The 14,501-nt window shown below is 50.7% G+C and overlaps 3 protein-coding genes across 4 annotated transcripts; 1 reads left to right on the plus strand and 2 right to left on the minus strand.

Annotated features, from left to right (window-relative positions):
• Nucleotides 1–936: 936 nt before the first annotated feature.
• LOC108155145 (serine/arginine repetitive matrix protein 2) lies at nucleotides 937–11,063 on the minus strand. 2 transcript variants are annotated; one of them, XM_017285800.2, is made up of 8 exons: nucleotides 10,670–11,063; nucleotides 10,178–10,601; nucleotides 7,705–10,077; nucleotides 3,056–7,394; nucleotides 2,425–2,504; nucleotides 2,225–2,353; nucleotides 1,943–2,147; nucleotides 937–1,877 (listed from the first exon to the last, which is right to left on the minus strand). In XM_017285800.2, exons 2-7 carry the CDS (start codon nucleotides 10,589–10,591, stop codon nucleotides 1,986–1,988), a joined length of 7,497 nt encoding a protein of 2,498 aa, XP_017141289.1. In that variant the 5' UTR covers nucleotides 10,592–10,601; nucleotides 10,670–11,063; the 3' UTR covers nucleotides 937–1,877; nucleotides 1,943–1,985. The 2 variants fall into 2 exon arrangements, with proteins under 2 accessions (XP_017141289.1, XP_017141288.1); XM_017285799.2 differs by having other exon boundaries at nucleotides 10,178–11,063.
• Nucleotides 11,064–11,724: 661 nt separating this feature from the next.
• On the plus strand, nucleotides 11,725–12,443 carry LOC108155148 (mitotic spindle assembly checkpoint protein MAD2B). The gene has a single exon (XM_017285809.2). The coding sequence runs from the start codon at nucleotides 11,780–11,782 to the stop codon at nucleotides 12,386–12,388; it is 609 nt and encodes a 202-aa protein (XP_017141298.1). The 5' UTR covers nucleotides 11,725–11,779; the 3' UTR covers nucleotides 12,389–12,443.
• On the minus strand, nucleotides 12,380–14,106 carry LOC108155147 (splicing factor 3A subunit 3). The gene has a single exon (XM_017285808.2). The coding sequence runs from the start codon at nucleotides 13,985–13,987 to the stop codon at nucleotides 12,476–12,478; it is 1,512 nt and encodes a 503-aa protein (XP_017141297.1). The 5' UTR covers nucleotides 13,988–14,106; the 3' UTR covers nucleotides 12,380–12,475.
• Between the last annotated feature and the right edge of the window lie 395 nt (nucleotides 14,107–14,501).

Consider the following 14,501-nt stretch of genomic DNA (forward strand, 5'->3'; position numbering starts at 1 on the left):
GTATCCGTATCCCCCCTCCGCACACACGCATAGCCCCCTCATTTGTTACCCAGGGATTCGTCCATGCATCATTGGAGAGTGAACAACCGATTGGGAACAAAATTTGGCGAACTTCATCTGAGAATATCTAAAATTAGATACTATCACCATTTTTGATGAAAATTTATATAAAATTTGCCTAAATATTTATTATATACGAGTATACATACTTTATACATACATACATTTAAATATAAACAAAGCCGAACACAAAGAACAAAACTAATAAACTTTACCAAAAAAAAACAACAACAAAAAGCTATATATAAATTATGTTTGTTTTTATTGGAGTAAAGAGAAACTCCCTTCTTGAAAGTGAAGACTGATAAGTAATGTGTTTCTATGCCCACATTTAAAGGGGGAACCACCCTTTTCACAGTTCCACTGTTCTCCAGTTTCATTGTTATTGTGATGCATGATGCAAGCAGATTAAAACAGAAAATGTGTGTATTGGTTTAGTAGAATTTTTGAAATCTCACCCATATGGAATCATATTCCATGTCGGTTCTTATTGGGAAAGCAAAGGCTTCGTACTTCTAACTTCCTGGAAGTAAGTGGATTATAATGGAAATAGAATACTGAAAACTCTTGAAACTAATGGTTTATTAGTTTATTTATAGAGAAGGAGAGAATACTGATTGAAGGGTCTAGCCCAGAAGAAAGCCCATTCCAAAGTTCTGCAGTTTAATTATTTAAGTTATTTCAGGAATCATATGAAAACTATGTCTGCACTTTATTTTAAGCTCGAAAATATCTTCCTAGATCAGTAGAAACAGTCGTGAGCAAGGGCGTTCCCTTTTAGGGCGAAGCTCTTATGAAGGAGTTTATTTACTGACAATTCGACAAGTTTCTAGGACCCACAATAGCGAGGGAGGACATTTAAAGACGTGTCATAAATTGGATTAGTTAATGATCGCGTTTATTTTCAATTATATGGATATTTACAAAACGATTTAGCACAATTATTATGATATATGTATAATATTCATACGCTTATCAATTGTGTGTGTGTGTGTGTGTGTGTTTAATGCATACGAGTACTCGTACCGTAACGTACACTCTCTCTATTCAATAAACGATGACTGACAGACTACCATGTGCTTTGATTAGAAACTTTCGTAAATCAAAACTGCACACACTAAACGGAACGGGAGGAGTACACACAGCTATATATTTAGGTGATCTATATGAATACATAATTACAATTGTTTATATAACGATCAAAAATAAAATACACCCATAACCGGATAAGCCCAAGCCACACCTGAACACAGTGGTTCGCTTTTGTGCCATGTCAATGAATGGGTGGGTGGTTTATCCGGTGTAATGCATGGTTTAATTTGCTTTAAACTTAATTATTTAAATTATCAGAGGTAAAATACAATATATCTGACACTCTTCATCCGTGTCACTACTTTACAATCGCGTTGATGCAAAAAACAGGTAATAGTTATATCATTACAAGTGTCATTCTATATAATAAACAATCTAATCAACTAAATCTTGCTTGCATTACTTGTATAAATAAACTGCCTTTAGTTTGGGGTAAAACGAAATATTGGGGGAGGTCTGCTTAATGTTTAAATACATATCTTCATTTCAGTGTTCAGTGTGTGTATGTTCGCTTATGCCCTAAAAATCATTCGTAAGGTGACCTAAAATTGACTTAACAACTAAATTCCAATAGTACATAAATGACCATTTATGAGTGGTTGTTTTTCTTTCTTTCCTTCTTTGCATTTTGCGAGTGCGGCCGGTGAATATTTTGTTGATGGTAGAGTGTAGGAATGCATGCGACCGCTAAACTGTTTCGTTTCGTTCAATCCACCCAAAAAATGCTATGAAAATAAACCATTAGCAAATTCGATTCTGGTTAGATTTTTTACAGACTAGGGATACTTACTGCCACATCCAACACGCTGCTCGATTGCGCTCTGGGTCTCTGCTTATAGCTTCTTTAAATAAGCGGCACACTTGACGGCGCTGCTAACCTGCCCCGTGTTGAGGAGACTCAACTTCTTGTGCTTCGCGCGGAACTTCCTCACATAGGCATCGATTAGATTTTTAATCTTGTGTGGATTAATTTCACCCGACCGACTGTGACAGATCTGCAGAAATATATTGAACAAAAATTGAATATAAATATTGTTCTTCCTTCATTTATGGTGTAGCAGCTTTCTCCAACCTTTGGCACAGCCCTTCGCATTATGTCCTTGTAATCCTCCTTGGTAATCACCTTCTTGTTAAAGTGCGGCTTCAATACCAATTTCACTTCCTCAACGACACGTTCCTGTCGGTTCAGCTTACGCAAAAACTGCAAATGAAAATACAAAGAAATTGATAATATGTCGACTGTTCAGCGTTGAGTGCTTGACATTGACTCACTCTATCCTTATTTTGCAGATCCGTTGCCGAATTGGGTTGATCATCGTATGCCACCTTGTGGTCGTCTGATGATTTGCCACCTACAGGAAAAGTTAAGGAAAATATTAGTTATATTTTAGATCGGAATTATCACAAATTGTCTGCTCTGTGTGCTAAACCGCCGATTGGGAAACGCTAACTTGCGGTGAACCAACAATTCGTAAGACTTGAAACTGTAAAACTATCGAGATACGAAAACGACAAGGGACAAGGAATGATAGAACGTAGAAGATTCGTTTTCGAATCTTTTATAATATCACTCGGTTTTACGAGCTCTTTTCCGAGTCCGTCTGGGAACTTTTAGCAAGACTTTAGTCATCGCGCTCGCGGATTCCTCTCGTTTGCAAATCCTTTTAAGAAAAATTGTACTGTAGTTTCGTCTTAAAAATGTTGCTTGGTCCACTGCTAAAGCTTTAGCTGCTCTTTAGTTTGCGAAATTAATCGCAATCGGCGGTTTTAGTCACTAACGAGGGTGCCACATATGGCCGTTCCAACTTATTTGGAATTCGGTCTGTGGCACCCCCGAAAAAGTTCTCATTAGTTTGGAAAGCGGCAAGGATTTTGGATTCTATAATATCTACACACAACAAACCTTTTCTAGATTTACGATCGCCTTTGTTATTACCCCTCTGGGATTTCTTGAAGCGCGACATCCTGGCAATATTGCCCACTGGGGAGGTGCTGCCAAAGAGATTGTCGAACATCTCCGTCTTGGCACCGCCACCGCCCGCCTTCGAGCGTTGTTGCGGCGGCGGCTCAAACAGATCCTCATAGTCCGCCGATCCTGGAGAATATGGACTCTCGATATCCATGGTAAAGGAGTCGTCCAGTGCACTGACCGTCGCACCCGCTGCATTGCCGCTGCCGCCGCCGTTGCGCAGGCCAGAGCTGGTGGTGGGCAGATTTGCGAGGCCACAGCTGCTGCTGCTGGCAGTGCTCCCACCGCCCGCCTTCGGGAGCGGAGTGAGCTTTTTCGGCAGCGGCGTTGGACTAGAAATCACCGGTATATGCTGGGAGCTAGACACCACGCTGCTGCCCGAGAGCAGCACATTGGAGAGGACCGTGATGGCATTACTCTCGGCCATAGTTTTGTCGTGGCCTACATCACCGCCGCCGCCGATTCCGCCGGCACTCGATCCGACGACTCCCGCAGACATGGAACTGCTGCTGCCGAGATACTGCGTGGAGGTTACAACGTCGCATGCTTTGCCGCCGGCCTTCTCCTGCTGCTGGCTGGCAGTGGTACTTTGGTTCGGCTTGTTCATCAGCGCCATCACCAGATCCACGGGATTGATGACACCACTTGTCTGTGTCTGAGTCTGCGTCTGCGTCCCAGTGCTGTTCGACACAGCTGCCGGGGCCAGGCTGTGGCTGTGGCTATCGCTGTCGGATTTATCCCCTGGTCCTCCAGAGCCTGAGCTATTCGGTAGCGCCTGCTCCAGGTTCTGTGTAGGTGTGGGCGTCGGTGATCGGGGCGACAGAGAGGGCGACTTGGTCGGCTCAAACGGATCGTAGGCATCCGGTGAGCAGGGTCCGGACTCTGGCGGCGTATTCGGACCGATCTTCTGTGTGCCGCTCTCGTGACTGAGGCCATGCGGCTGCTGCTGCTGATGCTGCTGCTGTTGCTGTCCATCATCATTGTCGTGGTCGTCAATGCCAGCCCCGGGCAGCTCCCTGGAGGAGCAGGCGGCCTCCAGCTCGTCCGCAGAATTGATGTCATCGGTATCCTCGTGCAGGGGATTGCTACGCACTTTGTGCTGTTTCTTGGCAGGTAGATTGAACTTGACAATTGGTGGCTCTGGCGGGGTCTTGGGTCCTGTCGTCTGCTGCACCGCATCGTACGAGGAGGTCTCCATAATCGTGTCCAGCGAATCGACCTGTGGCGTCTTCTCCCGCTGACCGTTCTCCCGCATCAGATCGTGGTGCTCCGCCGGTGAGGCCACGCCGCTGCCGCGTCGCCTCTGATGTCGCTCACGCTGCTGCTGCTGCTGATCCTGCTGCTGCTGCTGTTCCCTGCTCTCCCTGTCCCTGCGCATCGGATGCGACGGCGGCGCCTCGTTGGCATCTTCGCTGTCCGTGAGCACAATCACATCCGCTGGCTCTTGATGCACTTGGAAGGGCGAGCGTTCCAGATCAATGATGGCCACCGGTTTGGCGTCCAACTTTTTGCGCTTGCGGGTCTTGTCCTTCTTTAGCTTTGGCTTCGCGCTGGCGTTGCTTAGCAGTCGGTCCATAGAGGAGCCGGTCAAACGATTCGCTAGAAGATCATCATGCCGCAGTGCCGGCATGGTCACCACCGTCTGCTGCTGCTGCTGCTGCTGCAAGGAACTGGCATTCGTACCGCTGGCTGGCTCCTTGTTGAAGCTAACGCTCACGAGGATGTTGTTCCCAGAGGCAAAGACCTCCTTCGAGGGGATGGGCTCCGGTGTCTGGGTGCGACGCTTACGGTTCTTCTTCTCCTTGCGCTGCAGCTTGTCGATGGGCTTCTTTTTCTTTTTGCTCTTGTCCCGCTTCCGTTTCGCCTTCTTACCCAGGCCCAAGGGCGTGGCACTGCGTCGCCCATCATCCGCATAGTGACCGGGCAGGCCCTTGGGCGAACCAAGAGGCGGTGTCCACGAGGAGTTCTTATCCCCACCATCGTGAATGAACTTCATATGATCATCGGAGAGGCTGGGCGACGGCGACCAGTGGCCGGCTGGCACTCCCTTGCTGATGGGCGGCGAGTGGCGTCGCTTCTTTTGGGGCGCCAGGAAATCATCGGCATCCTCGAAAGGATCGCGTTGTCGCGAGATGCGCCTCATGCGGGCGGCCGTTGTCGGACTAGTGCTGGCCGTTCGCTTCTTGTTCTTCTTTTTCTTGTCCGATTTCTTCTTTTTCTTCTTGGGCACCGCCTTGGGACTCTTGGACCGCGTCCGACTGCGACTCAATCGGGGCGTATAGCGCGGCGAATTATGGTACACCGGAGGGGGGGCCAGATTACGGCCTCCATTGACTCGCGTCGGTGTGTGGGATCCAGATCTTAGCGAAATGGGGCTGTGGCCACGATCCATCCCATGCATCGGATGCATTGGCGGCGAATCCCGTCGCTGCTTGGGTGGTGGCGAGACCGAAGGGGAACGCACATAGCGACGTCCTGGCCCCGGCGACATGGACCTGCGCCGCTGCTTGCGATGTGGCGATGTGCCCGGCGGCGGTGAGGGCGATATACTGAAGCTTCGCAACCGCTTGGGCGTGGCTGAGCGCGACCGCGAGGGTGCACCACCACGAGAGCCGCTGCGCGAGAACCCAGGACTGTGGGAGGAGCGACGGCGCTCAAAGCTGCCGCCGGAACGACTCCTGCCCGAACGCATGGCATCACGGCCATAGCGATCCTTGGCCGTGGGCACATGATGCCGCGACCCGGCGCCCACCACATTGCGCACATCGTAGCGGGCCAGCTCCCGCCGCTTGGGACGCTGGTAGAAGTTCTGATTCTGGTTCTGGTTCTGGTTCTGCATGTGGTAGTTCTGGTTGTTCTGATTGTTGTGGAAATAGTGCTGGTTCTGATGGTTCTGGCCCTGACTGTGGAAATGCTGGTATGGCCGATTGTGGAACTGCTGCTGATTCCTGTTGTAGTTGAAGCGCATGCCGCCACGGCCGCGCTGGAATCCGCCACGTTGGAAGTCGCGACCACGGAAAGGCCGTCCATGGCGTCCATTCGAGTGCGAGCGTGACCGGGAACGGGAACGGCTGTAGGACTTGGAGCGACTGCCACGCGGCCTGCGTCGGTTACGACTCCGAATGGGGCTCCGGCTGCGGCTTCTGCTCAGACTGCGGCTACGGCTGCGGCTGTGGGGCTGCGGTGGACTCCGCGATCCTCTGGGCGACTGGGGACTCCTGGACGCCGCCGAACTCCTTCGCGGTGTCCTTGTGCGTCGTCGAGAGCCGCTGCTTCGTGTCTCATTCGTCTGCTTGTCGCCGCGATAGTTGCGCTCTTTGGGCCGCTTGCTCACTTTCTTGAAGGTCTCATCCTTGCCACGCTTCGAACGTTTGGATTTGCTCTCGTTTTCCTTCGGTGGCTCCTTGGGGGAGCCGGCTGTGGCTCCTCCCTCGCTGCGGCGACGACTGCGACTGCGTCTCTGCTTCGGCTCATTTTCATTGGCCAAATCATCCTCGGAAATGAGCTCCGTGCCAATGTTCTCCGCCGGTTCTTGCTCTGCATTCTCTTCGTCGTCGCTGGACTTGGAGCACGGCGTCTTGGGACTAGTGGAAGCTTCGATCTGATGCTTTTCGCTCACTGCAGAGGCCTCTTCGTCTTCGTCATCGTCATCGTCTCCTTTTTCATCCAGACAGGGCGTGTAGGAACGATCCGGCTCTCGTTCGCTGCTGCTCCTTGCTCCCTCGTCCTTGTCCTTCTTCTTGGCAGGTGTTGGCTCAGAGGTGGATGCCACCTCGGGAGCCTCTGCTGCGGCAGTGGCAGCCACTTCAGTGTCATCCAGCGCCTTTTCAAACTCTTTGGGCTTGTCAATGTCCAGCTCCTCCCAATCGCTGTCGTCATAGAGCTCCAGCACACCCTTGCCCCTGTCCCTTTCCACTCTGCCACCATCCCGCGCCTTGGGAATGGGACTGGGAGTGCTGTGCGCCTTGGTCTCCTCTTCTTCATCCACTGTCGGCTCCAGATTTGAGTTGCTGTTGCTCGAAATTCGTTCCGTTTCGGGTTCTGGCTCTGCCTGGCGCTCGGGCTCGGGCTCGGGCTCCTCCTCCATGGGCTCTCCATCGATGTTGGAGTCGCCTTCCTCCTGCTCGTCTGTCGGATTCTCGGGCTCATACAGATCGGATGCCGTTTCCGGGGGCAAGGGTATGCTGTTATCCGGCTGCGCTGCTGCAGCATTCTCATCCTCATCATCATCATCGTCTAATTGTACTAAATCCTCATTCGCGTCATCGTCGTCCTGCATGGAAGGTATTTAGGATTAAAGAAAGGTTTGAGAAGAAAAGAGAATAACATTTGGTTGCGTTAGTAGCTGAAGGGATACGTGGAAAGGATGCCCCTTCCTCAAAAGATATGAGCTTTGAATCTACATGAAAATCGGAATCTCAAATGAACCCAAACGAATTCTTATAAATAAGAAAGAAAGTCGAACTTTCTTTTCCAATTCCCCCATAAAGAATACATAGAAACAATCCTAGACGCAATTCTAGTTCCAAATCCTATGCCACTTCTCAAACAAATCAAAACAGAACCATCTTGCGGATCCCTACCTTATCTGCCTCTTCGGCTGTAGGCATTGGTTGTGGCCCAATGGGCAAAGCCGTCGCATTGGCCACCGCCTGTGATTCCTGCGAGTAGATCGAAAAGTTTGGACAGTTGTCGGCATCGTCATCGTTGTCCATCTTTCGGCCGCTCAGCGGCTTTCTTGTCATCGCTGCTGCTGGCCGCTGCTGGGCATAGTCCGTGCTCAGCTTGAAGAGGGGACTGTTCCACGAGAGGCTGGCGGGGGGCGTCGGTGGTGGTGGTACGGTCAGCACCGCCGGCATTGATAGACGACCCACAGCGGGACCTGGACCAGGCATCACTGGTGCCGCGATATGACTCAGCGGAAAGATAGGAGGTCTTTGTGGGAAGTTATTAGATGCTGGTGGTGCCACGGCCGAAGAATGGTTTGGGCCTGGTCCCAGCTGCTGCTGCCGCTGCTGCATCTGCATGTTCTGGTTCTGGTTCTGGTTCCTCTGCTGCTGCTGCTGCTGCTGCTGTCGATTGGGCGTGTTAAAGCGCAGGTGAAAGGGCGTAAAGCTGGAGACGTTGCTGTTGCCGGGGTTATTATTGTTGAAATTCTGATTGAATCCGGTGCCGCCTCCACCACCGTCACCGCCAGTAGAATGCCGCTGATATTGATTGCCAGTCGCACCTCCACCGCCGCCTCCGCCGCCACCTCTGTTGTAGCTGCTGTTGCCTCCATAGCGATTGCCTGACCCACCGCCTCCGCCGCCACCGCCACGACTAAAGTTGGGTCCGGCACCTCCGCGCTGGTAGAGCGGTGCCTGGGTGATGGCTTCTGCGGGTGGCTTGGATGCTGCTTCAGTGGGAGCTGGCGCTGGTGCTGCTCGGGCTGACGCCGCTGCTGCTGCTGCTCCTGGCGTTGGTGTGACTGCTGCGGCACGTTGTGGCAGAGTCAGACTTCCGTCGGCACGGATCTGCACTTCGCTTAGGTTTCGCGTTGCACCATGCCAGCGATCCTGCAGATCCAAAATACTAGACAGTATATCGCTGGCCGATGAGGTTGGCGTGGTGGCCGCTGTGCGCGCCTTGCCCTGCAGCAGCGCCTTGCGTATGCGCGGATTCCCAATGCTGGCAATGCGCACCGACGTTTGCACTGCTGTGGCGCCCAGTCCTTCCCCTGCTCCCGCTGCCGCCTCGTCCTGGCCCGCTTCACTGTCCGAGAAGTACTCCAGATCGTTGGCATTTCCAAATAGAGTGAAGCTAGACGCATTTCCCCCACTCAGATACGAACGCAGGCCATCCGCCTTGACGCCGAGCTGCTCCGCTAGTCTTTTGCTGGCAGTCAGACGACGGCGGCCCGGTTCATCGCTGGAGGCCGAGGCAACAACTCGACGACGACGCCGCCGACGACGACGTATGACCTTCTTGCTGGTCGTCTTCAGGGCAAACTTCTCGTCAAAGTTGTTGAGGTCGTACTCCACGACATAGGTGCGATGGCGTGTGCGGCGGCGCCTTCGTCGTTGCGTTGTTTGTCGACGGTTTGTGGTGGTGCGTGTGGTTGTTGTCGTCGTGGTTGTGGTACGGGTGGTACGCGTACGGGTCGTGGTGGAGCCGGAGGCCGCGGCGTCCGCTGAAGTGGCGGCACGGGTGCGACGCAAAACAGCAGCACGTATGCGTTCGTTTTGGCGGGTACGGACTATCCTTGGCTGTTGCTGAACCTCTCTCACGCGCAGACGCGTCTCGGGCAGACCCATGCCCCGGATGTCCTCGTACAGCATGTTTAGGTCCTCGGCCAGGTCAAGATTATCATCGGAATTCTCATCGTTGGAATCAATGCACTCGTCGCAGTACCAGGAGCCCTCGGGTATCTCGTGCAGCGGCGGATCCAGGCAGTCCATGTGATATCCCTGATTGCAGCTGTCGCAGAGCAACATCACATCCTCTCGCTCCGGACTGTTGCAGATCTCGCAGTTGGTCACATCGGCCACAGTCGCAGCCGCGTCTTCCTCCTCTTCGAGGGCCAGTTCCGTTTTTGATTTGCTTAGATCCACGCGCAACTCGCGCACCACATTGCGATCGGCATAGTTGTCGCGCACCACGATCCTGTCGAAGGTTATCCGATCGATGGGACAGGTCTGGACATTTTTCGACCATGCCTCGATGCAGGGCGCACAGAATATATGCTCGCATGTGGCCGGTGTGCCGATCTCCTGTTGCCGAAAGGTAAACAAACAAATTGGACACTTTTCCAACAGCTCGTTGCTGCTGCTGTCGGAGCTGAAACCGGGATCTTCCGCAGGCCCAGGACTCAGTCTCGTCTTGGATTCAGTTTCGTCACTTGGTTCTTCTTCGTCGGACACTAGCTTTTTCCTCTTGCCGCTTTGACCACGCAATCGTTTAGGGCGTTGTCCGATCTGAAATATGGATAGGATTAGGATTAGCAAACCGTCAAGTCAATCCAGTCAAAATGGGGGCAGTAATCTTAGAAGTAGTAATGGGGATATATTTGTGTACCTCACTTCCGCTGGAGGAGCAGTCTTCACTTTGGGGTCCATAGCGGTTTTTCCGAATTCTTGTGGATCTTCTTTGCACGGCATCCGAGTCGGAATCTTGAGTGGCAGGGGGACGACGCTGTCGGCGGGTGCTCCGACGAAAACGCGAGGACGCCGTCGAGCAGGATGGTCTTGCATCAAGGTCAGGATCATCGCCAGAGTTTGGGGGGTTGGGGTTGGCGTCGTCGGTGTCGTCAGAGTCATTGAATTCGATGCGCATGATGATGCGTCGATTCCTCGTGTCCGGCGCAGAGCTTTTGCTGCACGACGGCTGCTGTTGCTGCTGCTGTTGTTGCTGCTGATTCATTTTAGCGCCCCCGCGACGGCTGCAATCACCGGAATCATCGGAATCAGAAGCCGAATCACGGTCAGGCATGCTGATGCAACTGCGTATGTGTATATATCAGGTTATAGATGTGTAGATGTACACTTTGAATAGTCGGTTTTGTATTACATATAGGGGATATTCTTTTCGCTGAATTTTCATCTAGCTATTTCTTCGGTTCTCTGCTCTGCGGTTCTTCTTCTCTCTTCTTGTCGATTTTGCAGCTACATCATTTTAATTTTTCACCAAGGAGGGAGCCCAGAGAGTTTTGAGACCCGTCTGTAATTGCAGTGTCCGCAGAGGCCGAAGGCATCAATCATTCGTTTTTTGTTTGCCGATTGGTTAATCATACACTTGCATTTTCGTGTCCACACTCGCTTCAACTGTCTACAATGGGGCACGGGAGAACGAATTTTTCGGTAGAAGTCAAATATATTTCGTATATGTTTTACACGCAAATTTTCTCATACAAATTTTGTTCACACACACACTTGGGTTTCAGCCATTTTTTCAGCTAGAGATGGCACTTCTAGCCAATATGCGCATTCGATAGTTTGCCGCTGGATGCATCGTAAGCAAAAAGAAACACAACCCTACAAGACTTGCATTTTTTTATTATTCTTTGTTTTATCTGAATTTAAAAATAAAAGGGGGTTTTCGACTTAACGGTACTGCAGTAAGGCAGTGCAAAATACTCGCTCCGTACCCTAAAATCTCCATACTTGTTACGGAATAACACAGCCATTGCAAGCCCACCAACCCGATGCATCATCCTGCATCGATTTTTGTAAGGGTATTTTCGCAGTCGTCGAATCCACAGGGTCCGAGCCAACTGTATAAAAACTAAAGGCTGAATAAATGTACATATGCAAAAGAAGATCAGAAAGCTGGACAAAAACGTTCGACTGGTATGCCTGGCAGGTCAACGACCTCATTGTATCCTTATTGCTAGGGTCCGAATATATTAGATTATTATTCAGACAATAAGATTTTCCGGCCCCAGACACCATTTAGCCGGAAGCAGTACATTCCAACATAACCCTTTGTTGCCTAACGTGAAAATAAATCAACCGAAAATCAATAAGTCCGGTTTATTTCCTCAAGAAAGTGAATAAAAACTTCGGCTGGCAGTGAAAATCCACAGCGATAAAGGCCCACACAACAGTGGCGGCACTATCGATATTCATATATCGCAGTTGCAAGCATCGATTTTCAGTTGCGAAATATTTTCTTTCCCAAATGCAGTCAGAATATGCAGACGATATACATCTGGAGGCCCTTGAGGTGATTCTGAATCACATTCTGTACGTGCGCGGCATATATCCGGCACAAATCTTCAAGAAGCGACGCATTTACAACACCCCGATCTTCGTATCGATCTATCCCCCGCTAAATACATACCTTGCCGGCGTTCTGCGATCAGCCCGGGAGCTACTTTGCCGGCGAGAGCTAAAGTGCTTTGAGATCCTTCTGTATCACAGCGAGAACAAGCCAATTGAAAGTTATATGCTACAGATAGAACAATTGGAGCCTGAGGCAGCGAGGCAGCCAGCGCAGGATCCGCACCTGATCGAGTACGAGCAACAGCTGCGCGCCGCTCTGTACAAGCTTTCCGAACGCCTCAAGCCGTTGCCAAGGCTGCCTGGCAACTGCCAGTTCAAGGTGCATCTGCACACCACACAGACGGCCTTTGTCGAATTTAGCCACGAGGCACAGTACCAGGAGTTTCCCTGGCTGCAGGCCGAGACTCCTCAGCAAATGGAAGCGCGATCGGGCACGGTCTCCCTGCTGCCGCTGGTCGCAGTCGACAACGTGGGATTGAAAATGCAGGCGCGCATCTTTGGTTGAGATGAGTGTTATTTCCGATTTATAATTGTGTATTAAATCAAAGTGTTACATTGAATCAGTGTGTATTGTGTATAAACTACATACTTTCTAGAGCAATCCTTGACGCTTCAAGTCCTCAAATGTCTTGCGATTGACCACATTGCCCAGGGAGTCCTCGTACTCCTCCTCCTGGTCGGCTATCCAGCGTTCGCTCTGCTTTTGCGACTTCAGTTTCTCCCACAACGTGATGGCGTCCTCAATCTGGGTCACATTCGCGAAATGCGCCGTATTGGGTATACCCAGACACCGCATGCCGTGCGCATGTCGCCATTCGGCAAAGTGCCGCTGAAATGCCTTGGGTCCTTTGTAGGTGAAGTTGCCACAGATCTCGCAGTTGTAACTGATGTTCAGGCCATGCAGCTTGTAAAGCCAGTAGGGTATGGGCTTGCCGTCCCAGCCGAGGGGTAAGTTTTTGGGGTTGTACGGCACATCATCGGCATCGGGATCGTCGTCGTTGTCCGACTCGCTGGCCTCCACATCGCTGTCGTCGCGCTCGCCGCCCGTGCGCGCCTGCTTCCGCTGAACATTCTCCTTGGTCGCCGCCCGCTGCTCGGATAGCAGTTCGGCGTATTTATAGAGCAGCGCTTCCAATTGGGCGATGTCTTTGCTGCGCTCGTGCTCCTTCGTCTGCGCATTGGCACTTTTGGCGCTTGGCTTCTTGGCCATCAGAGCGGGGTCCAGTGTGCTCTTGCCCTTGGTGGAAAACAAGCGTTGGGCACGCTCTTCCAGAGTGCCGCCACACTTAAGTCCCAGGGCAACCAGGGCGGACTTCAGACGATCCAGACCCAAGGAGGCCAGTTCCTCCCAGCTCGAGAACGCTGAGAGATCCAGGTGAGCTCCCGTATTGGCCAGCGCCGACTCGGTCTCTTTGAGCGACCATCCCGGAAAAGAACCTTGCAGCCACTGACGCTGGAAATCGAGCTCCACCTTGACCAGCTCCCCCTCCAGATCCAGCAGGGGCTGTATCCGTAGAATGAAGTTGTGCAGGTATTCGTTTAGTGTTTCAATGTACTTTCGGTACTCGCGGTTCTTCCGTTCGCGAGGAATATCAAACACATGATCGAACGACATTAAGTACGCAATGTAGTCCAGCTTTTCGACAGCCCGCAGATTCAGGTAGATCTCATAGCACTCGTTCAGATCCAAATACCGGCCGCCGCCTTCCTCGTCGGTAAACTCAACGAGGGCGCTCATATCATCGGGATTGCTGTATATCTTGATCATGTCGTCAAACTCCACGGACAGCGGGACACTCACTTCGGCCGGATGCGATTTGTAGAACAGCTTGATCTGCTTCAGGCGGGCATAGAACTCGTTGAATTCGTTGGGGCCCGATAGGGCCGCAATCTCCTGCTTCCTCTCATTGTCCTTGTCTTCGTACAAGTCTCGCAATTGTGTGGTGGCATTATGATGCAGTTCCATCAGATATTTCAGCCTGTGCTCCGAATGAATGCGCTCCTTTTCTCCCGGCTTTTTGGTTGCGTGCTCGTCCACCATCAACTTGACGAGGCGCTCGCGTTCTTCATGGTACCGGCGCTGCTGCTCTAGGAGCGTCTCCATTGCACTTGAATTGTGGAGAATAAGTTGGAGTTTTCTGCTTGAATTATTGTTTATTCCCAAAAGAAAACACAAATTTTCATTTATTTCGCGTGTGTGTACTAGGCAGTGTGACCGAACCTCAAAATGATACCGAAATATACCGTCTCATTTTAAAAATATACCGTAAATATACTGACGAATTCAAGTTCTGATATATCTCTCAGCCCTGCCCACATAATTTTATCCAATTAATGGCTTTTATTGGATTTTGTCTAAAAAAAGGATTTAGCGAAAAAGGTAAAGACAAAAAACGTATTTTGTACTTTGAAAAAAAAACATGGCTTAAACAACAAAGTTGTAAGCCCTATTTCGTAAATTTATGACATACTGTTTTCCAAACTGTTTTAAAACGTAATTAATAGAATGATTTTCTCAAATGCATATGTTTTAGACGTATTCATGCATTTGATTAGTTTCTATCGTTGAAATACCTTTTAAACAGAGTCTGACTAGTTTCTGCATTCCTGTGAGCCTG

This window comes from Drosophila miranda, chromosome 2 (genome assembly GCF_003369915.1).
Source record: "Drosophila miranda strain MSH22 chromosome 2, D.miranda_PacBio2.1, whole genome shotgun sequence".
Taxonomy (NCBI): Eukaryota; Metazoa; Arthropoda; class Insecta; order Diptera; family Drosophilidae; genus Drosophila; species Drosophila miranda.